The sequence below is a fragment of the Falco rusticolus genome, chromosome 6 (assembly GCF_015220075.1).
Source record: "Falco rusticolus isolate bFalRus1 chromosome 6, bFalRus1.pri, whole genome shotgun sequence".
In the NCBI taxonomy this organism is placed as follows: domain Eukaryota; kingdom Metazoa; phylum Chordata; class Aves; order Falconiformes; family Falconidae; genus Falco; species Falco rusticolus.
The window spans coordinates 72,407,215-72,430,398 of NC_051192.1; the positions used below are offsets into that span (position 1 = coordinate 72,407,215).

The 23,184-nt window shown below is 37.8% G+C and overlaps 1 protein-coding gene across 6 annotated transcripts in view; it reads left to right on the top strand.

Annotated features, from left to right (window-relative positions):
* Positions 1–23,184, top strand: part of TINAG (tubulointerstitial nephritis antigen) — a 46,450-nt gene that overhangs the window by 14,078 nt on the left and 9,188 nt on the right. For 2 of the 6 annotated variants that reach the window (XM_037393086.1, XM_037393082.1), the window contains exons 5-9: positions 226–349; positions 2,518–2,668; positions 12,731–12,911; positions 13,371–13,416; positions 18,442–18,547. In XM_037393086.1, coding sequence (XP_037248983.1) covers positions 226–349; positions 2,518–2,668; positions 12,731–12,911; positions 13,371–13,416; positions 18,442–18,547 — 608 coding nt within the window. Of the gene's footprint in view, positions 1–225; positions 350–2,517; positions 2,669–12,730; positions 12,912–13,370; positions 13,422–18,441; positions 18,548–20,057; positions 21,782–23,184 lie in introns of those variants that run through there. The other 4 variants (XM_037393083.1, XM_037393084.1, XM_037393087.1 and 1 more) reach the window with 4 other exon arrangements.

The following is a 23,184-nucleotide window of genomic DNA, read 5'->3' on the forward strand; positions in this document are numbered from 1 at the left end:
AGCTTTCCAGCTCAGCTAGTGGAGTGCCAGAATGCCCCTGCTCGCGGGGGGCCCACAGCACCTAGCCACAAGGTAACCACTACAGGGATGCTTGGGAAGCCACAGGTACCAAAGCCTTTGGTTGCCTCTGTTTAAGAATTAAGAATTTTAAGAACAAAATTAAGGTAAAATTTAAGAAAAAATTAGGAATAGAAGCATACACAGATGTCCTACATTTTGTTTTAGGGAAACACACTTCCAGAAGAAAAATTTCCTGCATTTTTTGCAGCCACTTATGCATGGCCTGAGTGGATCCATGATCCTCTGGATCAACGAAACTGTGGAGCGTCCTGGGCTTTTTCAACTGCAAGTAATAATATTTTTTTTCTCCTTTTAAAAATACGATTGATGTTAGATGTGTGATGAAAATGTGTAAAGATTAGTAATGAATTAATTTCAGCTTGCTGTTCACTTTTTATCAACAAATTGGAACATTTAAAATTGCTACAGCTTTCTCTCTAAGTTATGCCAGTCTTAAAAAGTCAATCTGAGCTATGAAGCTTTGCTTTTCATAAGTTTGTGTAATGTAGGGAGATTTTCTGGTGGCAGAAAGTAGAGAATGTGTTGAGTAACACAATTTATCATAACTGGTAGAGTAACTTTTACAAAAATCTGCATTCCCTGTTTGCACAGCTACATGCATGCCTTGAAAGCTTAGAACAGGTAGACTTTTTTTTTTTTTTTAATGTATTTATTTATTTGTGCATTTACCATTGTCCCACCCTTACTACTCAAGTAAATTAAACATAATCTTTTCAATAATTTTCTGAGAGGAAAACTCTGAAACTGCTCAGGTGTTTCTTGAACAAAATACTTTCAAATTCTGTAAGCAAAGAAATGTCAGTAATGCAGTTCAATCTCATGCTACAGCCTCTGGTTTTATGAAAAATGAGCACAAGTGTTTGTGTCATTTTCTCCAAAAAAGCTACAGAGATCAGAATGTTCATTTTTCTTAGGCTGAAATATATCTCACTACATACTGCGTTATGTAAAGATAGAGAAAAAAATTATGCAATCAATCTTTATATGACTTGATCTGACCAGTGGATCCTCATGGGTGCAGTCTTCTGCTTCTTTATATCACAGCAGTAAAAGTAAAAGAAGGAAAGGAGTGTTTAAGTCAGTTAACCCCAGCTCCCTGCCAGAGCCAGACTGAACACACTCTGTTACCAATATGTCTTGCCCAGTGTAGTTTTAAAAGAGAAAACCAAGAGAGTTTCTGACAGCTCTCCTGACAGATTACTAGAGAGATGAACAGAGCTCACTGAGGGAAACACTTTCCAGATATTCAGTGTAATTTTTCACTTTCATAAGTGAATCTACTGATTTTTAATTCACGTAATTATTTTCAATGCTAAATATTATGAGGTGCATTCCCATGTTGTTTAGGTTCATCTAGCATTTTACTCTGAATTTTCAGTCCTTCTTTGTAAGATTAATTTTTTCTTATCATGAGTAATTCATAAAAGTATTCCAAAACTCTTCAGTAACAAGCTTTTACACATATGAAAATAATTTTTTTATCATGTGACACCTCACAAAAGCTCAAAACACAGTCATTGTTGGCTGCCATCAGCAGGTTCAATCTTCTGAAGTTCACTGAAGTTAATGTTGATTTTGATGGGGCTTTAGATTTCAAGGGATTCGTAAAATTTATTTTCAGGTTCAAAAATGAGGAGCTAACAATAATGAAAATATAATTTAAGCACAGGTAATGACTGGGATTGGGGCTTAAGAATTGTTTCATTGTCATTCTTTAAAGAAAGGAGAAGCCGCTTAATTTCATCTACAACTTAGTTAACCTAGTCTGCCTTTAAATCAGTGCATAAATATACTAGTACTTAGAATTACGACTATCTGATTGAGTTCAGACATCTAAAGTGTTTATCTCAGAAGAAGAGTTTTGTGTGATAAGGGAAGGGAGTCCAATGCATCCCATATTTACACATTGATACGAGCATTTCCAAATATTCGTTCCAGAAAACAATATGTATTTTCAGTCTTGAATTTTCTTCTTCATAGGACTGTTCATTTTTGCTTTTCTTTTTTTCTCAAATAAACGAAGCAAAGGTAGAAAAGAAAGAAAAGAGATTATGAGATTAGGCTGCAGAGAGGTGGGGGAGCATTTGCATCTTCTGCTGAAGTCAAGAAGAGATGAATATGCATTTATATACATAGTAGAGACTATCAGACTAAATTATGTAAATGCTTTATCTGATGTTTAGGAATGTGGGACTTTATGATAAACAGTAAATCTATGGATTTATAATATGTCAGCGAAGTTGCTCATGATGCTTTGCAGTTTCACAGTCCTCTCTCAGAAGTCTGTGCAGTTTATATCCTTATTGTTTTGTAAAGACAGACATCTGCACAGAGAGAAAATACCGAGGTTGTATTTCAGTCCCTCTTTCACAACAACCAATGTGAAATTGTGAGAAATTATTTGGTTTTGACAATGGAAAATTTATTTCAAAACAGGTGTTGCGGCAGATAGAATAGCAATTCATTCTGAGGGTCAGATCACAGACAACCTTTCTGCTCAGAATTTGATCTCTTGTGATACCAGGAATCAGTATGGATGTAATGGTGGAAGTATTGATGGTGCTTGGAGATATCTGAAAACACATGGGTAAATATTTTATCTATCTGTTTTGATTATTTTAACTTGAACCAGTTGTTCATGTTACAATGTTGCTTGTGTTACAATGAGGATTTCTGATCTTTCAAAAAAGATGCATTAGCCCTGTCCTAGGTCAGATAACTGTATTACTTCATGAAAACTATCACTCTCCCATTTACACCTTCTTAAATCACCTTCATGAAGCCGAGGAGCTATGAAGTATTCCCAAAGAAATAAATGAAGACTGTTCTGAATGAGGGCTCAGTGAGAAAACTCTGCAACCACCTAGCTCCCATTTAAGTCTCATTACATCTAGATGTCATTAGCTGTAATGCAACTGAGGGAAATTATAGCCTCTCTAACAGCAAGACAAGAAAGTTTTTTTTTTTTTTATATCAAAGGGAATACTGTAAGTGGACTCAAAACTTCTATGGTTCTTGGGTTACAGGTTCTTCATGTTAAACAGCCTTGAGTAAGCAGCCAGTTGCATGAGGCAACATTTTGAAATATTCAAAAGGATCAAACATTATCTTTCTATAAAGGAAATTGTAAACATCCCATCCCAAACTTGTGCCAGAATTCAACACTGTAGCAAGGAGTATACCTAGATCCTTCTTCCTTCAGGTCAGACTAAGCAACCTTAACAGCTCTCACACTCCATGTGAATAGCTAGAAGCTTTTTTTTAAAAAAATTACACATAGTAATTTATAGAATCACAGAATAATTTAGGTTGGAATGAACTTTTGGAGGTCACCTAGTCCAATGTTCTGCTCAAAGCATGAATAACTCTGAAATTAGACCAGGCTGGCTGGGCCGTGTTCCCAGTCAAATTTTGAATAGCTCCAAGGATGGAAGTTCTACAACCTTTCTTGTGGCAGGTTATTTTGTCTGACCACTCTTGTGGTCAAATATTTTTTTTCTTATACCTAGTCAGCACTTTCCTTGGTACATATTGTGACTGGTACTTCTCAAATTTTCACTGTACGTCTCCAAGAAGGGTCTTGTCCTGTCTCCTCTGTGACCTCTCCTTATGTAGTTGAAGACAGTAATGAGACCCTCTGTTAGCTTTCTCTTCTCTGGGCTGAACAAATCCAGCTGCCTCAGCCCCTCCTTGCATATCATTTGCTTCAGCCTCATAAGTGCCTTCCACTGGGCTTGCTCTGTTTGTCAGTGTCTTTACTGGGGATCCCATAACTGAACACAGTACTCTAAAAGTAACCCTCCTAAGTGACGATTTAAGGGGAATAATCACTTTTTGCAATGTCTTGGCTATATTCTTGCTCGCACAACCCATTGTCCGTGTTTGCTGAGAGGGCCTACTGCTGGCCCACAATCAACTTTCTGTTCATCAGGACCCTAGGTCCTTTGCTATGAAAATGCTTTCTACACAGGCAGTGACCTGCCAGTATTGCTGCATGGGCAGCTCTGGCTGAGAGGCAGGATTTGGCTTCTGCCTTTGTTGATTTTCGTGAGTTTTCTGTCAGCCTGTTAAAGTTGCTCTGAATGGCAGCCCTGCACACTAACCACTCCCCATCAGTCTGGCATCCTCCACAAATTTACTAAGGACCCCTTATGTCCCACTTCCAGATTGCTAATAGACATGCAAAAGTGTTGCAGCTGTGTTGACTCCTGAGAAATGCCTCTAGTAAACAGACACCAGTCACTTTGATCTGTCGACTTTTCAGCATGCCAGTCCAGTTCAGTTACTGACCTAGTAAGCAACTTATTTAGTCCAATAAACAAGAAAAACACCACAGGAGACAATGCTGAAAACCTTCCTAAAGTCAAGGTAAATTATATCTACTGCTTTTCTTTCTCTTCATTTCATCATGGTCACACCATCTCATCTTATCATCTCATCATGGTAAAGCATAATTTGCCATGATAAATCTGTGCTGCCTGTTCCCAGACAACTCCTTGAACTTCATGTGCCTGGAAATAGCTTCCAGGAGAATTTGCAATAACCAGATTTTATATATGGTATAATTACATTCTGCTATTTCTCATATTATCAGAAAAAAATAATACTTCCTATTCCATACCAATATCTATTTCCTCTCTCACTTTCATACACTGTCATCCCTTACTTTGTCTTTGATATACTCAAATCTGACAGACAGAGATCTCAGGTGTGCTGGCTGTCAACATTTAAATTTAGTTAAAAACCGACCAACCAAACCATGGAAAAAACAAAAGAATGTCAGTTGTGATGCATCAGATGTCATTGACATGGCAGCCTGGGGGTACAGGTGAAGACCAAAGCGCTGTCATTCACATGGACACAGTATACAAAGTGATCATTCTGCTTTCTTCACATGTATCAAAGTATTCCTGATCTGACAAGGATTTTGTATTGTTATGGGGAGAGTTTATATCAAGTGTTCCTCTGTCTTTCTGTCTCAGGGTTTAAATACTAAACTGGTTTTGATCTAGATTTTGAGTGGGACACCGTTTAGGTAAGTGGTTAGTGGGCAGTAATGGATTCCATCCAGCGAATGTCCATCAGCAGCTCACAGGAGTAAAGGCGAAGGCTTCATTCATGAAAAAAATGAAAGTTATAGCTTAACATTTATAGCAACTTTTCTGTAACTAGAAGAACAGGCTTCTTTTAATCAGTAGCTCATGCTGCTAAGAGAGTAAATACAATTCTTTCTCACTGAACTGATTGCTTGCCTACCTATGTTAAGGACAGGAGCACAAGAATTAATGGTGTAGATAAGAGATCCATTTTAATGTGTAATATCCACAACAGCTGAAGCAAGTTATTTTTAGAGGAAAAACCCTAAAGAATGCAGCAATAGGACAACTTCCTAGTCTTCTGTTCCCTCTGACTGTATTCCCTGTATACGCACACCTGTCATGTGAAGGGCAGGAGGGGAGATTTTCTCAACCACTAGTGTTTGATCTATCAGCACCCCAGGAAAGCCAAGACCCTTCTGCCTGACCAGTCTGTCAGTGTCCTGCCATAGGGACCCTTCACTGAACAGTCCTGCTGGACTGGAGGGCAATTTGACTGACTTGTTCAGGGAAACACACCAACAGCACAAGGGGGACTCCTCAGCGGGTCTTCTCACTTCATTTGAATACGTTACCCACTGCCAGCCACTGCAACCACTCACGAAGGATTAACACTAACAGTTTCTAGAATAGCACTCTTTATTCTGCCACAATTTTATATTAATAATGTTTGAAGATTGCTGGTGATAAATACACTGGCTGTAAAGCACACTTTAGATGCTATATCTAGGAACAGCTAACATATGTTAGTTATAGAAAACAGATTCTTACCCACTAGGCGTTCCTATGGGCAAGCAGGCAGGTTCAGCCTGCCGACTGTCCCAGGAGTCTTCCCTAACTTCTCCCCTCATCTGTCCGCCTTTTACACTTTATAGTATGTTACATATTCATTTATCATACATAGGATTGGTTACAAGTTTCTCATTTTTGATGCAAATTAGTATGCATCCTCGGAAAGCACTACTGAGGTTCTCTACACATGCTCCTCAAGTGAGGATTTGCCCTCTTTTGGGGGTGTTATTTGAGTTGGAGGTCGTGATCTCCCACTACCACTGTTGTCTTTATCTTCTTTTCAACTAATTTTCTGTTGATGTCAGTGGATTGGCAACATCTTATCATCCTGTTTCCTCTCATAGCTAGGACTTTCCTTGTTTGGAGGCTTCTTTCTGTGTAACTTAGATAACGGTGGTGTTTTCACTGTCTGTTCTTTGTTTCTTATCCTTCCCAAGTCTGACTACCTTGATTAGAAGTCCCTCAATTCATAACAACTTTAGAGTGGGTCAGATTCACTTAGCTTTGTGAACACTGAGTCAGACTTGGGTAATCTGGGAGTTTAGACTGAGTCAGACTTGGGTAATCTGGGAGTTTAGACAACAATTCCCCCCACCCCTGTCCGGATTTACTTCAGTCCAGGACTAGCCCATTTCCATCGGGTTTAGGTGGGGCTTGAGTGACTCTAGTCATACATATTGTTATTAACTGTTATAGTGTGCCCAGTGAGGTGTAGTAGTACCTTGGAGGCAGGTAACTCTGAGATAGAGGTGTGTGCCAGTATTGCAATGAGATTATTTCATCTGAGGAAAGTCATTTTGCCACAATGGTTGACTCAGCCACGGACATCTAGTGGATCCTTCATGTGACAGCTGGTATGCAGCTTATCCGCTGTGTGGTGCCATCAAGTTCCCGTTCCTGCAGGGAGCACAACAGAGCATGGCTGCTGTGTTTCCACTCCGCTCCATCTTCTGTCATTCCTACCAGCATGTGCTGAGCTGGCAGGATGTGTTGCTTAGGGAACTGTGGTGATGTAGATTCCGTGCATGCCAACCATCCTGAAGGTGATAGCTGCATTTTACCCTAAAAAGATTGCTTTAATACTATGCTTCTATTAGGACCCAATTTTCTTTATTTCCCCCTCCTCATGCTGGTTTCCCTACACCACCATGAGCCCATAATAATAAGATTCTTCCTGCACCAGAAAGCTGCATTTATTTTTTTTTTATCTGAAGCAGTGTAGTCAGTGACCCAGCCTGTTCTGCAGAGGTGGTTTCAGTATACAAGAGTTAACTTATTTCTATAAGGAAAGCAAGGCAGACTGAAGCTGTATGAGGCACTTCATTTTCACCCTAGCTGTACCCAGCCAGGACCTCGTGCTGGTGTGAATGCAGTAGCGACAAGATTGCCCCCTGCCTGACCGCAGAGTACCAGTGTGAAAGTGGTGTGCAGGGCAGTCTTTCTGACTGGTATAAGCCTGGAAGCATACTGACAGGTCACCTCAGCTCACCAGAGCACACCTGTGAACTTGTGTTGACTCCTAAATACTTGCATTATTGCTCAGTCACCTGAGATGCCTCATGGTATTCACCAGCCTCTTGCAGCTGACTGAGTAAAGGACCTGCAGAGTAGGTGTCAGAACCATCACAAATTTTTGGAGACTAGCTAGATCCCCAATAAATCTCTGCAGTTCAACACTATTTTCTTAGTCATTTTAAGCTTTCTGGTCCCCATGGAGCCAGCTCCAACATGTACAACATCGTCATGCTCTCACAGACCTTTTCCTGCTACCCATTCTTACTCTCCGTCATTGGATTCACCATCAAAGCACCACACACAAAAATACCTCTACATACTTGTTTTTATAAACAACATTTCTAAATCCTGATTTTCTTTCCTGAAATTCAAATATTTCAAATTCTGTTCCAACAGTTCCAGACACAAAGAAACACCTTAAGGAAAATATCTGTGAGGACAGATCCTGGAGGAACACAGGAATGGCTATGCTGAGTCTGAGAAAGGGTCTCTGACAGTGGCCAAGAGCAAATAGTATATAAAAAAATCAGTTAAAATTTTTGATTCACTGGACTGATTATTTAATAACTGTTTTTAGCTTAAACTCTTTACCTTTGACAATGAAAAACTGGAAATTTATGGAATAGGAGTCTGAAGTGTCTTTTGAATGAGACCTATTTATAGTGCTTGTCTCCTCATGCTTTCAGACTACTTTTATTTTATGAACCAGTATATTGCAATCATTTTTTTCATTATCTCCACACTCTGCAATAGGGAGAAAGCATATTGATCTTCTGTGTGGGCTTGTAAATTTTCACAGCATGTGTTTAATGCTGTTTTAAATCTTCTGGTTTTCTGATTTCTGAAGTAGGCTTATCTCAGGTTTTTGATAGATTTTCAGGAAAATCGAGTACTGGCCTAAACTATCCCCAATTAAGTCAATGGAAGACTTTCATAAAGCTCAGTGAGGTTAGACTAGTGCTGAGACCTGACTTTTCAGAATCACTGAGCACCCAATTAACAGTGAAATCTGTTATGAGCTGAATCACTGTTTAACTCTTACTGACTCTCTCTCTTCCTCCATTCATTAAAGAATAAATCTGTATTCTATTTCTAATTATTATTAATTTTAGGCATTTCAGTTACAAGCCATAATTTGGGAGGAATCAGTGTGGTTTGAAAACATTTATTTTATCTGCTGAGGGAACTTAAAATCTTATAATCTTTAAGAATGAAGAAGAAACGTTTCATTTCCAAGTAGTAAAAATGTTATAAACACTTGAAAGTAAATACTGCTTCTAATCAGAGCTTATTCCAACTTCTACGTTGGGCTCTTAGCAGTTGCAGGGTATGAAAAAAATATTATTGTTACTAGTTTTGACCAACTTGCTAATAATATAATCTAAAAAATAGATTATGTTCTCATCTCACAAACCTATAAATACAATATAAACACAAAAGTTTTCATTGAACACATAAACATGACATCAGATGAATTCTTCCAAGAACGTATGAACACGTCACAGATTTCACTGCTTCTCACTAGATGCCGCTTGCTTCTAGTAGTATTTTTGAATACTTGTATGTAAATGTGCACGTAAACACACATTTATTTCTCTTTTTCTTTTGTGACTCTTCTGGCAAGGTCTTCTTCAAATGTTTTTAATGTTTACTGTTGTGCTGATGCTTCAGCACATACAAGCTCATGTTTAGCAAAAAGCTGTTAAAATATGTTAATTGTGAGTGCAGAAACTGTGGTTAGTGAAAAGATTCAAAAGTGACTGTTGGTTCAGAATCAGTCAACACGTCTGGGTTACCACACAGCTCCCAGTGCGCCAGTGTGGCATTTGGTGCTTCACTTCTTTTGCCACAGAAGTAAGACCCATCTATTCAGAACCTGTGGTAACTTCAGTGGAACAATCCAACTGAAAGGCGGGGAAAAAAAATCCCTACCCCAGGAATGAATTTCTCCTCTGTTGTATCCCTCCAAGGTGTTTCTAAGTCCACCTGGGGAACAGGTATCATACCATTCCTTACACTGGCTTTCAATCATTTACTCCTTGCCTGCTTATGCTAGATCATGCTCTGAGGACTGTATTTGCTCACCTTTCCTGCCTTGCAGGCCTGATTGCACTAAGCGGCAATCCTTTATTTCTTTTGGAAATCTGTGATCAGTGGTGACTAGAATGATTATGTATATAAAGACAGATACATTTTATAAACATTATATATGTATACAGACATAATCAAAAAATTTGCTTCACCTGGCAATAGAAACAAAGCATAATAAATTTTAAAATTAGTAACAACAACCCCTGTATATTTGGACCAAATACTTACCATTCCCCGTTGGAAATCTGGGAATCCAGAATACCTTCAGGCATTCAGAAGGGTTTAAAAGGGTTTGCCAGTGAGTAGACTGAGGACCTAAGCAATGGCAGCCTAAAAACCTTGGATGGAGGATCCCTTTTCATGCAGGCAGAACTATTGCTTTTTGCAGCTTCTGGGTGTGCTGGTGTAGCTTGGGCAGAAAGAATTTGGTAAGCAAAAAGACATTCTTCTCAGGGTCCATTTTTCTACCATGTTAAATGCTAGTGTCTTATTCAAAGTAGTTGAAGCACGTATGTGCTTATCTTATAAAAATCCTAAGTATACATAGGCAAACATAACTATCCTCAATATTGTGTGGAAAATACAGTTTTCAGTTCTTCAGATTCAGAAAGTACAGTACAATTGGCAAGCTACTTGAATACATATCCTATTTATAGGGCTGCCTATTTTAAAATATTCTGCTTCACTGAACTATTTAATTATGCTCTTTAAAAGAAACCCTTTCATAGGCCTCCATGGCATAATCACAGAAATGTTTATATTGCTTCGGAAACATCTATGAGTATACTGTAGAAAACTAAGAGGTCCCAGGATCTCACAGAAAGGATAAAATAATAAGTGGAAGATCCAGTGTGCCTTTATTTGGGTATTTCAGATTGTTAGCAAGTGCATTTTAAATATATGTTTTGTTTCCTTCACTTTATTGAAATAAAAAGGATTCAGTTAGTCAAACAGTCAAAATGGCTGTACAATTCAGGATAAGTTGCTTGAAAGAAACAAACACTGCATGAAGCAGCAGTTCATTTGATGTATTGCCAGGGTAAAGAATTAGAACCTCTCCTTACCTTTCCTTGAAACCATGTCTTATTTTCATTGTCCCTCCACATTCTTGGGTGCAACGAGGGCTCTTAAATTGTGCTTCAAAGCTTATTTGATTTAGCACTCTGGAGATTTTCAAATCCAAAATTAACATGGATTTAAGTCTCAGGCAAGTTATCACAGCTCCTCCACGATCACTCCTCTGAACACATCAGTGTCAAATGCTTTTGAGTCTTTGAAGCCTGCAACTCGAAACATGTCAGACAGATGAAGCTTTTTTTTGTTATTCCAAGAGTTCTCTTTGTTTCATTCAAAGCAATAAATATGATTCATATATTTGATATTGCACATTTCCCCCATGATTCTTTTCATAGATGGATTTTTGTGGTTTTGAAATCTGTTAGAATAGAAGCTGCCCAGTGATTACTTGACGTAGTATTTTTAAATTAACGTATTTGTAGAATATAGAATTTAATTTACAAGTGTGAAAAATGAGTCATATTTCTTTTAGATAAATTCCAAAACCCTGAAGTAAAAAGTTTTAATGCAATTTTATAATAAGGGGTGAGAAAAATGTAACTGCTGTATCTGTGAGTGAAAGCTCTCTTAGCATCTAGGAAACACCTTGAGATAGATGCTTTGCTACAAAATTGCCAGGATGTTTTCAGGAGATGTAGAGACCAGACACATACCCATGTGATATCATGGCACAATCTGTCATTTTAGTTTCCTTGAGTGTCTCATTACTATCAATAACCGGGACCTGACAGAATCCTTGGGGCCTGAGCGCCCTGGGAGAGTCCCCAGCCTTTTGCACACACTGGATGCCACTTAACAAGTCACAAAGTTTTGTTTGTCCTTCGGTCCACATTCACTTCCAGGCATAAACCTATCTTTCCTTTAAGGAAAGAATAGTCTGAATGTTACTTCAAAAGAGAAGAGCTGTAAAATCACAGTGAGTCCCACCTTTCTGGTACTTACCTGATCTCACCTTACCTGTTCTATGTTATGTATTTTGTCAGTGTTTCAATCTGGACCAAGTCTTTCCTGACAGCATCACTCCAGATAATTTATTATTTTTATTTCCCTTTGTGAATCAAGATGGAGGAACCCAGTCACCAGCCCCTGTCTAAATACTTTCCCTAGTACTGATCTGTGGTTGCATTGGTCACTAACTTACCAAAAGCTCCGCGCTTAACATCTTCTGAGGCTATGTTCTCACTTGTAGCTATGTCCCATGGATTCTAGTAGTAGAGGTTCAGTTAAGGGGGTACACTCCTTCCAGAAGCTTGTTGGTAGTACTATTGGCATTAATCAATAAGGGTTATACCTGTCTTGAGAAGAAGCACCACATTTACTCATATGCAAACAGGAAACCAATTATTTGTACCCAAAACTTTAAAAACAAGTATAGGATTTTTAATCACAACAAATGCTCACAGAAATGGGAGAAACTATTCTCTTTATATTGTCAGGAAAAATGAAAGGTCAGAGACTTTTTAGCTGAAGGAAATAAGAAGACCTGTAGCTTTTCACCAGCATTCTTTTAGAAAATGTAGATAAAACTAGAAAATGCTTTATTTCCCTTATATTTTTTCTGCTGCAAATATGCCCATTTCAGAGGACATTTTTGCTAAATGGATCCTGTTGACAACATTGGTAATTTATTGATCTTATTCAATGTGAATTTTAATGCATCATTAATGAGATGAATGTACTAGGTGACAAGTGTTAAAACATTTTCTACCCTACCTCTCTAGAGAAGGGTGGGGAGAGGACTACTGCAACTGAAACTTAATCATAAACATAGTGCCTACGAATTGAAGCAAACACCTTCTAGCTGAAGACATGAGACATTCACACCTTTGAAGATGGAGGGACTCTGTAAATATGACAGTTGTAAAATATTTAAAAGCTTGAAATAGAACTGCGAAAATGTTTAAGCAAGCTAACACATAGGTGTGGTGCTTAGAGACATGGTTTGGTGATGGGCTTGGCAGTCCTGGGTTAATGGTTGGACCTGAAGATCTTAAAGGTCTCTTCCAACCTAAATGATTCTATGATTCTATAATTCTATGATTCTTATCAACTTTTAATTTTTTTTAATATCTGAACAGGGTTGTATCCTATGCTTGTTATCCATCATTTTGGAACAATCACCTGGAGCTATCAGGTGCAAATCGCTGTTATGTGTCAAGTGAATATGGAAAAAACTATACAAATGGACCATGTCCCAATGCTTTAGAAGAATCCAATCGGTTATACCGGTGTGCCTCTCACTACAGGGTCTCCTCAAAAGTAAGTTCATGTTGTTGTTCATCCATTGTCTCATCTACTTTTCTGCTTTGGGGCTTGAAAATTATCTGGCATATGGAAATATGTTCACTTTACTTGAAGACTAGAGCTGTGCATTTTCCTTGATATGCCCTTGTATTTCCAGAAGAGTTTAAACTCTTTATAGTTTCTTAATCATCTCTTTAATGGTGCTGCTTTGTGATCCTATAGAATGTAGAGATAAAAAAGACAGTATGTAGTCATAACTGGGCATTAATGCTTCTTAAACATGTTTCTGAAGGTTTTGTTCACTTGGCGAACCAAATAATCTAAATATTCTCTGGCAGAAATACAACGGTACATTTATACAGTAGGTGTGTGTGTGTATGTACACAACAATAAATTAGTATGGGGTTTAATTTTATTTAATAGAATATATTATCTTCCCTTGCTCTCTCTGCTGTTGCTCTCGCCTCCCTTCAGGAAACTGACATAATGAAAGAAATCATGGACAAAGGACCAGTGCAAGGTATGGTAAGTTTGGAAGATGTTAATATTACTATTCTTATTAAAAAAATTAAAGCGTGCAATGTCCTTGTATCAAAATATTAGAGAACACAAATTGCATTCCACAGTGAATAAAACAGACATAAGCACTATAATTCATCCTGGGATGTTTGGTGGGCTACTGCATCAGAGTCCATAGTAAGTAAAATGACCTTGAGCTGGACTTGTTGAAAATGTGCCTTTTTCCCATAACAGCTCTTTGCTCATTGATGAAATAGCAATTTGGGTCTGTGCAGGAGGAGTTGAATACTAGGCAAAGCTCGGCTCTGTAGGGCTGGGATTGATTCCCCTAACGACTGAAGCCAGCCCACCAAGCCTTCACTCCTCTGAAGGGAACGCTGCAGTATATGGGCCCTCTAGCAAACCGTTTAGTGCTGCAATACTCCCAGAATCTCCCCTTTCAGAGCCCAAATGCTCTTGTTGGTTGCAGAGGGCTATCAGTTTTGAATTTTTCTGCTGAGCCCTGCAATGAGGAACCATGACCTCTTAGAGAAATTAAGAGACTTCGGCAGGGAGTGAGAAACTGCAAATGAGTGGTTTAGCCTGAATACTGTCCGTTTGCAGTCATGGATGGTGCTGGCAGCACCTGCAATTGCAGGTTCCTGCTCATACCCCAGGCCAGTGTCACTGGAGAGGTTGAAGGGTGTGGGGTTTGGGGTCATGGGCAAGGTCACAGTGCAGGATGTCCTCCCCTCTTTGATGGATGGCTGATGCAAAACCAAAGCATTTTACTTCAGAGGGCTTCTGCATTTCTACTGCCCTCAATTATATAATTAATTATCATAACCTCCAATTTATTATTGAAATGGTCTTGATTATTAGATTTCATTCTTTTCAGTGCACCACGGAGTTAAAATTATTTCTTAAAGCTCTTTATGTGGTCAGTGCAATTAAGCTGAAGCTCAGACTTAACAAGATCAATATTATCAGTATTTTTTGCTCTGTCCAAGTTAATTTGCTCAAGGAAAATATTTTTTCCCTTGCTGCATTTGATCTAGAAGTGAACACAGTAGCTTCCATTGGTTTTAAGAAAGTAAAAAAAATAAGATGCTCATGATAAAATTTCAGACCTCTCTCTAATATTGTATTTGTAGTCCATGTATACACAGTTTGCTTGCTTAATCTGTCAGTACTAAATCTTCCTCAAAAAATAATCTATATTCAGCTATTTTTTAGGTTTTAACCACTCAATAATTCATACAATATTTTGAAGTGTCAATGCTTTTTTGAGAGAAAATGTGTCTCAGTTTAAGGTAATTCTGTATGTGGAAAAATCAAGATCTAATGAAAAGTATATAACCAAGTGCGTATATCACTGAGTGAAATCACTTTCCATTTATCTGTTGTTATAATGAGATTTTTAAATGAGTCACAGTTACAACCTAATAATTTGTCACTGATTCTTCTGTCTTCCTGTGCTACAGAGCATAATTCTAATTTTAAAAACATATCATACTATCTTTTTCCCCCAAAAAAATCCTGCCAATGATCTTCAGCTACTGAAAGAGATTTATCCATTATTCATTCAATTGTCGTTCCTCAAGAACTTAGAAAGCACTTATGGCCAGTCTTATCTAATGTACTAAGTAATGTTTAATAGCTGAAAACATTCAAAATCCTTTCACGATCATGATGTAGAAAGTCAGCCTGTTTGATGAGGAATGTGCTTGGATTTTGGGGCGTATTTAAAGTTAAGAAAAATATATATTTTTGAACAATTGTGAAACAGTAGGTGTAGAAATGTAATAGAAAATGTTATACAGCTTTTGAGTCTGAATGACAAATTCTTTCTGACATACGTCATTGTTTTCTAAGGTACAGGAACTGAGCAATTAGCACTTTCAGATGGAAATGAAGAAACACTTGTTTTTTAAAAAATCAGTTTTGAAATAAACATAGTGAGGTTTCATTAATGCTTTGAAAACATTCAAATGGACAATCTAATATTGCCCATTCATCTTTGTTTTTTTAAATGGACTTTAGGAAATATTCTGATAGTTACAGTGCTGACATAGGAAAATAATCCTTACTGTCACATTAGTCAGTCCCAATCAAAAGAAGAAAAGCTAACACATTAGTGCAATATATCTAAGTTTTGACCCTACATAACATTTCAGCTATCATGATCTTGGATAAAAAGTATTTGATTTGCTGACACAAGAAAAAGATCTGGAGAAAGTACTACCCTACATTAATGTGCAGTGCTACACTTAGTTCCTTTTCTAGCAACTACTTTATATCTTCATATGTCTTAGAGACACAGTTTCTTATTTAGGAATGTTATGCAGAGGAATCTATACTGGAATGAATCTTATAATCCGCTGCATTTATATGCATAGATATGACAGCTCAGCATGACCAAAGTAGCTCATGCATACGCTAAAGTCAACTTTATGAAAATCACTACCTCTGGTGATTAATTAATAATTAATCCATTCATTTTGGAAAATGCAAAGTCTCTTCTACGTAGGAGGGAACAAAGTTGGCTAGTAGACTGAGGTCATCTCATCCTCCGTCCATATTAGGACAAAGTCACTGAATAAATAAAAATATCTCGGTGCTTGATTTTTAATTATCATCTCTTTGTCCACTCTACAGTTCATACACCCAGCTCACTTAGCTCCAAAGACTGTATCATTACTTAGCTCCTGATTGCAGTGTATATACATACAGATATACATAAGTATATATATTTACTTCTATATATACATACATATAAACACACATACACTAAATGTAGATCTAACACATAATCATGGATAACATTCTTTAATGTAGACTAAAGTTATTCTGGAATTACATGGCAAAATTTTATATTTAATTTCTGTGGCAATAATTTAGGTATGATGTTTCTTCGCAGAGCCAAGAACATGTGTTTGATTTAGAGCTGCTGATAAAGAATAGGTTTCTGAAACTGAACATATGGACCTTGATTTCAAAGAACTATGGGATTTAGAAATGAAACTACCTTCTCCTGGCCCAGGCTGATGATGAATGATATCTTCTAACCTCAGACCTCCAGTGGGAGAAGTGAATTTTGCAGTCCTTACACTCAGCCCTCCAGTGGGAGAAGTGAATTTTGCAGTCCTTACACTCAGCCCTGTTTCTTTGCCTCCCTTTGGCCACGGTATCAAAACAAGATCCAGGGAAGCCTCTACAGTAATTTTTGGAATGACTCATCCCTTTCACTTCTTTGACGCTCTCACCCGGACTAATGCCAATGGAAGTCTTCTTTTCCCTTTCTGTTCCTTTGCACTGCTTTAAAGCTTTCCCTCCACAGGCTCCTCTGCAGCTCAGAAACCTCAACAGCTGGTATTTTACATAGTGGTACAGGGACATCCGCAGGAGTTAAACTCCTGGCTCTGTACACTGGTAAGCCTGGGGGCAGAGGGAGGGAGGCAGCCTATGCAGGGAGCTGTAATGGAGTCCTGAGCTTGCAGCTAGAAGTCAAGAAAAAAGTTTATGTGATTTTCCACTTGGTCTGTTGCTGTCAATATGTGAGAGCTCTGGTTCTGCAGGCAGCTCGGCAGAAGCTGTAGCATTATTAATTCAAAACATTTACATTTTTTCTGATTTAACTGATATAGCTCTCCCCAGACCTGCCCCTTATGTAGCATCATGGCTGCTTATTCCCCATGCACTGCTATCAGCATACATTTTTTATGTGAGTGACCTCATTAGCAAAGTATATTTTTAGACAGATTTCCTGGGCAAATGGGCTCATTTGCCCATGTTTTGAGCTGTTCTCTTTCATCCCCTAAAATTTGTGAATGTTTTCTGTTTTCAGCCAAGTATGGTAGAGATCAAGAGGTTGTAAAGTTAATTTCTGTCAAGTTTATGAAGATATTCAGGTAGGAGAAAGAAATTGGAAAGTGTGCCCGACAGAAAATACTGCAACATGAGCTAACCTGACTGGATACCACAGATCTATATCAGGCGCATATGTTATAAATGCTCCAACAACATACAAGTGGTCACTGAAACTTGTATTTTATGGGACTCCCAAGGTGCAAGACTTTAGGAAACTGGATTTCACTAATTCTTATGTTCCAAGTAGTGTAGCAGTCTAAGACCATCAAAATCATAGGGTAAAAGTAAGTTGGAGTTAAGCTTGTATTTAATGCGTCTGATTCACTGGAATCTGAAGGTAATGTAGACCTAGAAAGTATTTTCATTTCTCTGGATCTGGTAGCCTATCATATAGTAAAGCAAATGGTATTAAGGTGGTAGAAAAAATGTGGAAAAGAAACCCAAAACATTTTATTTTTTTTTTTAAAGAGATTTATATTCACAGGAAATAATGAATAGTCATAAAATGCATATTGTAGTCTTCATTTCCTTGCACAAAATTTCCAGTTCATCATCTCCTTGGCCTTTTTTTTTATTCACACAATGCCTTCCCCACCCCTACCCACCCCCCCCACCCCCCGCCTTTTAGCTGAAAGTAAAAATTAACAAATATAAACAATCTAGTTTTCCACAAGGAGTGGACTGTGTACTTAATGAACTCTATCTGAGTTTTGGAAAAAGGCATATGTATCACTCCACCATATTTCACAGGATGTACATTGTCTGTTAAATGCTTTTCTTGAATATGCAGATGCTTGTCAGAACAGAGCATTTTATACATGAATCTTGAGGAGATTTATTTATTGAATTGAATTTCATTGTAATTGAGAAAACTTATGTAAGCCTACACCAGGCAATATTTCTTCTTACTGTATTGGAAGAAGTCCATGTTAGGGAGTTTTTATGACAGAGAAACCCAATTAACTTGTCAAGAGACCTTTGAGAGAACTCTATTGGAATATTTCCTTTGGTTCACTCACATCAGGGACTTCTGAGCAATTAGTGAATTCAAGTGTAATTATGAAGCACACTTATACGGTCCAAGAGACAACAAAAATATTATTGGTAAAACACAAGGAGCAAACAAGAACAGAAGCAATATTTGCTGACTGTGCTGATTTTTCCTATTGTTTTTTAGCTATAATGAAAGTGTATGAAGATTTTTTCCTTTACAAAGAGGGAATCTATAGACGTACCCAGAAAGCAGGATCTAAATGGAAAACTCATTCAGTCAAAATCCTTGGGTGAGTAAAGCACATTCTTTTACCCTTTTCTTCTGCCAGTCATGAATGAGGTAAAATGTCAATGACCAATTTGGAGCCCAAAGGTTTCAGTGTCAGAAGTGGAGCACTGTTAGCTCCCAACATAAAGTGGTTGTTGTTTCGTTTTCATATATCTATCTAAGAATCTTAGAGAACATCCGAAATGGGTATAGAAACTGTCATCTTTTAATCTACTCTAACATTTGCTCTAAAACTTAAAATATACGGGTTTATAGAATAAAATGGTTTTTGAGTATTCACAAATACATGTCAAGTTGTGAACAAAACTGACATAATTTCCTTCAAACATGTTATGAACAGAATGCAAATGAAAACATAAAAATTGACAGTGGCCTCCTAATTAAGAAGCACAGCTTACTGGCACAGCAGTCTGGCTTTCTGTGCCCCAAGCAGAAATTAACTGCTGCTGGGATGCTGCTTTTGTTTGTGATACATAAGGAATACACACTCAGAACTGAAACTGCTGCAGAAGAGTGTGTATGATACACTAGTGGATTTCTCTTCAAACATAGACCAGTGCCACTACATTAAGATGGCAAGTATCTAATAATACATACACTCAAATTACAGAATGCACCACAGGGCTTTGTTCTTTGACATGGAAGGAATATGCAAGGTATATATAACCGGTAGGGTAACATCAGACTTACATAGCTAACATTAAAATGTCTGAGTTATACTAGAGGAATCCCAATTGTAATGTCATCATAAAATACCTTAAAAACAAAAATGACCGTCTGACTGGTACATAATATTTATAGTAAGGTAGTATCTTCAGAATGTCTTGCATATGTATGTTTGTGTATGTGTACACATACTTATACATGGATCTGTGTGTATATGCACATACAATTACAGCTCTTAATGACACCTGAATGAAAATAAGCTAAAGAGGCACAATTAAACTGCAAATGGCAAGTTGGACTAAGGAAGACAAATTGGTCAGTTTGGTAATTTTCACTTTTTCAGCTGCACTGTTATTTTAAGGACACAAATGACTGAAAAATCATTTCCATGTGAAACTCATCTTTATATCGAGATCTCTTAATAAAAGTAGACTGGATTCACATCAAACATGAACTTGGTAGCAGATTTATCTCTCAGGTCTATACATTTAAGCTAGACTTGCTGAACAGTCAAGCCTATTCTATAGCAGATTGTCTGTAAAATTGGTGCATGTTTTCTTTTAATCTTTTCCTTCTATTCCTTTGGCTTTCTTATTTCCACCTAGGAAAAGATGACAGAAAAGAAATGTAGTGTCCATACATAAAGAAAACATGAGGCAGATTTGTTAACAATATAAAGATGCCGAAGTTTATTCAGTGTAGGGGAAGTACATTGGCTTAGACAGCTATGGTTCTAGTTCAAATACATCTCTCTTCACAGTTAGGCATAGTGAAGTAAAATATCCCTCATTAATGTTTGCAGCCTGTTCAGACAAATCTTCTCTCAGACTCTTTCCTCTGCATTGTTTCAGTATCAGTGACAAGCTACAATATCTGATTCCTACCTTCACTCAAAAGGCTATATCTGCTGATCCCCTGACAGTGAGAAATTCAGAAAGACCATAAAAGCCCAAGCCTTTGGCTACAATCAAACCTATGGACTGTCATCTTATGGCTTGAAGAGGACAAGAATGTTTTTTTAAAAAAGTATTTGATACTATTTAATGAATAAGATAGATTTTTAGATGTTTGGCAGGTGCTCAGAATGACAAAGGGTTTTCATAAGAGGACTTTGAGAGATGTATGTTAACTGGAAACACATTTTCCCTCTATTTTTATCAATGATTCAGTGGAAACTTCAGATTCGATAGTGCAGCAGATTAAATGGCATTGAAACATCTATGCCCCAAACAAATACTGGTTAAATGTTACTTAACACAAAAAGCCATGCTAATGGGGACAAAACTGACATGTGAGGCAAGAAACTTGTGTTTTAGTGTGGAGGTGATAGCCAGACAGAGCAACAGCACTCTGAAATGCAATACACAATTAAATGACTCACCTGTGTGAAGTCCAAAAGCTTAAAAAAGATACCAGTGACTGCTGTTCATGATATTTCAGGTTTTGGCTTTGAAGACACTGTCTTCAAATACCTTCCAAGTCTTGCCATCACTCAAGCTTGGACTCAGAATTACAACAACCAAGCAACATCTTAAACTGCCAAAAGTCATGACCCAATTTTTTTTCTTCCTGACTAAAGAAACCCTGAGTTGAGTTCATTTTTTCTTTCATGGGGGAAAATAATCTACTTTATTATTTTCAGACAATCAGCATCAGATATTATAGTTTAAAAGTTAAACAGCACCCAAAAATATTTTACAGCAGAGAGAAATACATTAGAAGATCACGGGGAAAAGAGACACAGTGTCAGATGGTTCATGCAGTTAAATCTGTGAGACTGTCTCCCATACAATTTTTTATGGTAGATTTGTAGGAATGATTTAGCTATTGAATCACTGATAATTTGACTCATCTCTCATGCTAAAAAGTCCAGACAAAACCATAGTTGCAAATTCCGGCACCTATATTCTAAGTTTTGTCTCGCAGAGAACACTGGTCAGTGACCCTAACAACCTTCTTATTAATAAAGGATGAAAAACTAAACTTTTGTCTAACTGAGAAGATGAAAATCCTAGTCTTTGAAATGTACTAGGATTTTGTGTTACAGCATTAAGAATAGGACATAACCTGCAATAGTTACACGTTTTTTTTGTCTGGTGGCGTTATGACAGTTATATGACCAAGTCCAGGGAAGAAAGGGAGATGAAGAGTTTCAGATCACATGTATTTCTGTCCCCCTCTGTTTTTGTCTGGAGAAGGATGTGCTGTGAGCCTTTTACAAAAACAGAACTTTGATATTAAAATAAATGAGGTGAAGGTGACAGGGACTGAGTAATCTTTGTATCCTGTTGCTGTGTATATATAGTATATGGGAAGACAATATTTTTGCCCGAGAGATTTCATCATTTGTTTGGCCAGTGTGGTGACAACAAAATCGCAATTCTTATGTAGAAAACATAGTATTAGAGAGAGAAATGAGTCCAGTTTGTTAGCACAGACTGTGGTCAGTACTTAGATGGGATGTGTTATCTTCAGAAGGTATTCCTGTCTTGATAGTAGAGAGTGGTCCTTTTCCTAATCCATGTGTCTTGGTTCCCTAAAGTTGGATTGAATAGATTTGGACACCAACTCTTGTTTGATCACTGGCATTTTTTTCAGGGATGGAAAGGGTCAGAAATATCAGATTAAATGTATAACTGCAGAAATCCCAATATTTATGTGCCCTGGCAGCCAAGAGGCCATACCTAGGGTGTGTCTAACATGATAGGATCAGCTGTTCAAACGGTGCTTATCCAGATGTGTCCAACATTGGTGTGGTCTCACCTTGAATAGTGTGTGCAGTTCTGGGCCCTTCACATCAGAAGGATGTGAAGGTCCTCGAATGCATCCACAGGAGGGCAACAAAGCTGGTGACAGAGCTGGAAGGAATGTCCTGTGAGGAGTGACTAAGAGCTCTGGGTTTGTCTAGTTTGGAGAAAATGAGGGTGAAGGGTGACTCTCATTGCTCTCTGCAGCTTCTTGACAAGGGGATGTAGAGAGGGAGGTACAGAGCTCTTCTCCCTGGCATCTAGAAGGATGCATGGGAATAGTTCAAAGCTGCACCAGAGGACATTTACACTGGACATCAGGAAGCATCACTTTACCGAGAAGTTGGTCAGACACTGGAACAGGCTTCCTAGAGAGGTGGTTGATGCCCCAAGCCTGTCAGTGTTTAAGAGGCATTTGGACAATGCCCTTAACAATATGCTTTACCTTTTGTTCAGCCCTGAATTGGTCAGGCAGCTGGACTAGCTGATCATTGTAGGCCCCTTCCAACTGCAATATTCAATTCTAAGTTTATGTTGTGGTTGTATTGGAGGTTATATAAGGTTTTCTGGTTATCTTATTTGACCTTAAGATCCTTGTGAATGCAGAAATTAACAGAAATGAAAATATTTAAAAACCCAAGAAATTTAGGAAAAAAATGGACAAAGCACACTATGAGTGAAGACCAAAACCTTAAAACCAGAATATGTATATTTCTTTTGTGCATCCTCTATGCTTGCTGCTTTTTAACAAATTCATTGTTTCTGTTTGTGAGGATAGGATGTGACACAATCCTATCTTGAATGCACCCCCACTCTAGAAAGACAGGGAGCAGCTATTGCAAACCAACCAACCAACCAACCAGAGACAAAACTTAGCTTTATTCCTGTAAATCTGGGAGTTTTGCCAGTGATGTCAGTGAATCCAACATTCAACCTACAAACTATAAATCAGAAAACGCAACTGTGAGTTGAAATGATTGGCAAAAAATTGGCAAGAATTATTTAATATTGTTTTTCTGTTTGTGTATATTTTATTGGTAGATGAGGACTGTCAGTATGTATGTAAGGAGTCTGTTCTAGATACAAATTTTCAAATGGCAGAAGTTGGAGATATGATGGAGAATGCTGATTCCTAGAGAATGGTGTTCAGTAAACAGTTTAACTGCCCGGTTAAAGCAAAGCACTGACTTCCACTAACATCAACAGATCTGCAGGAATTAATAGC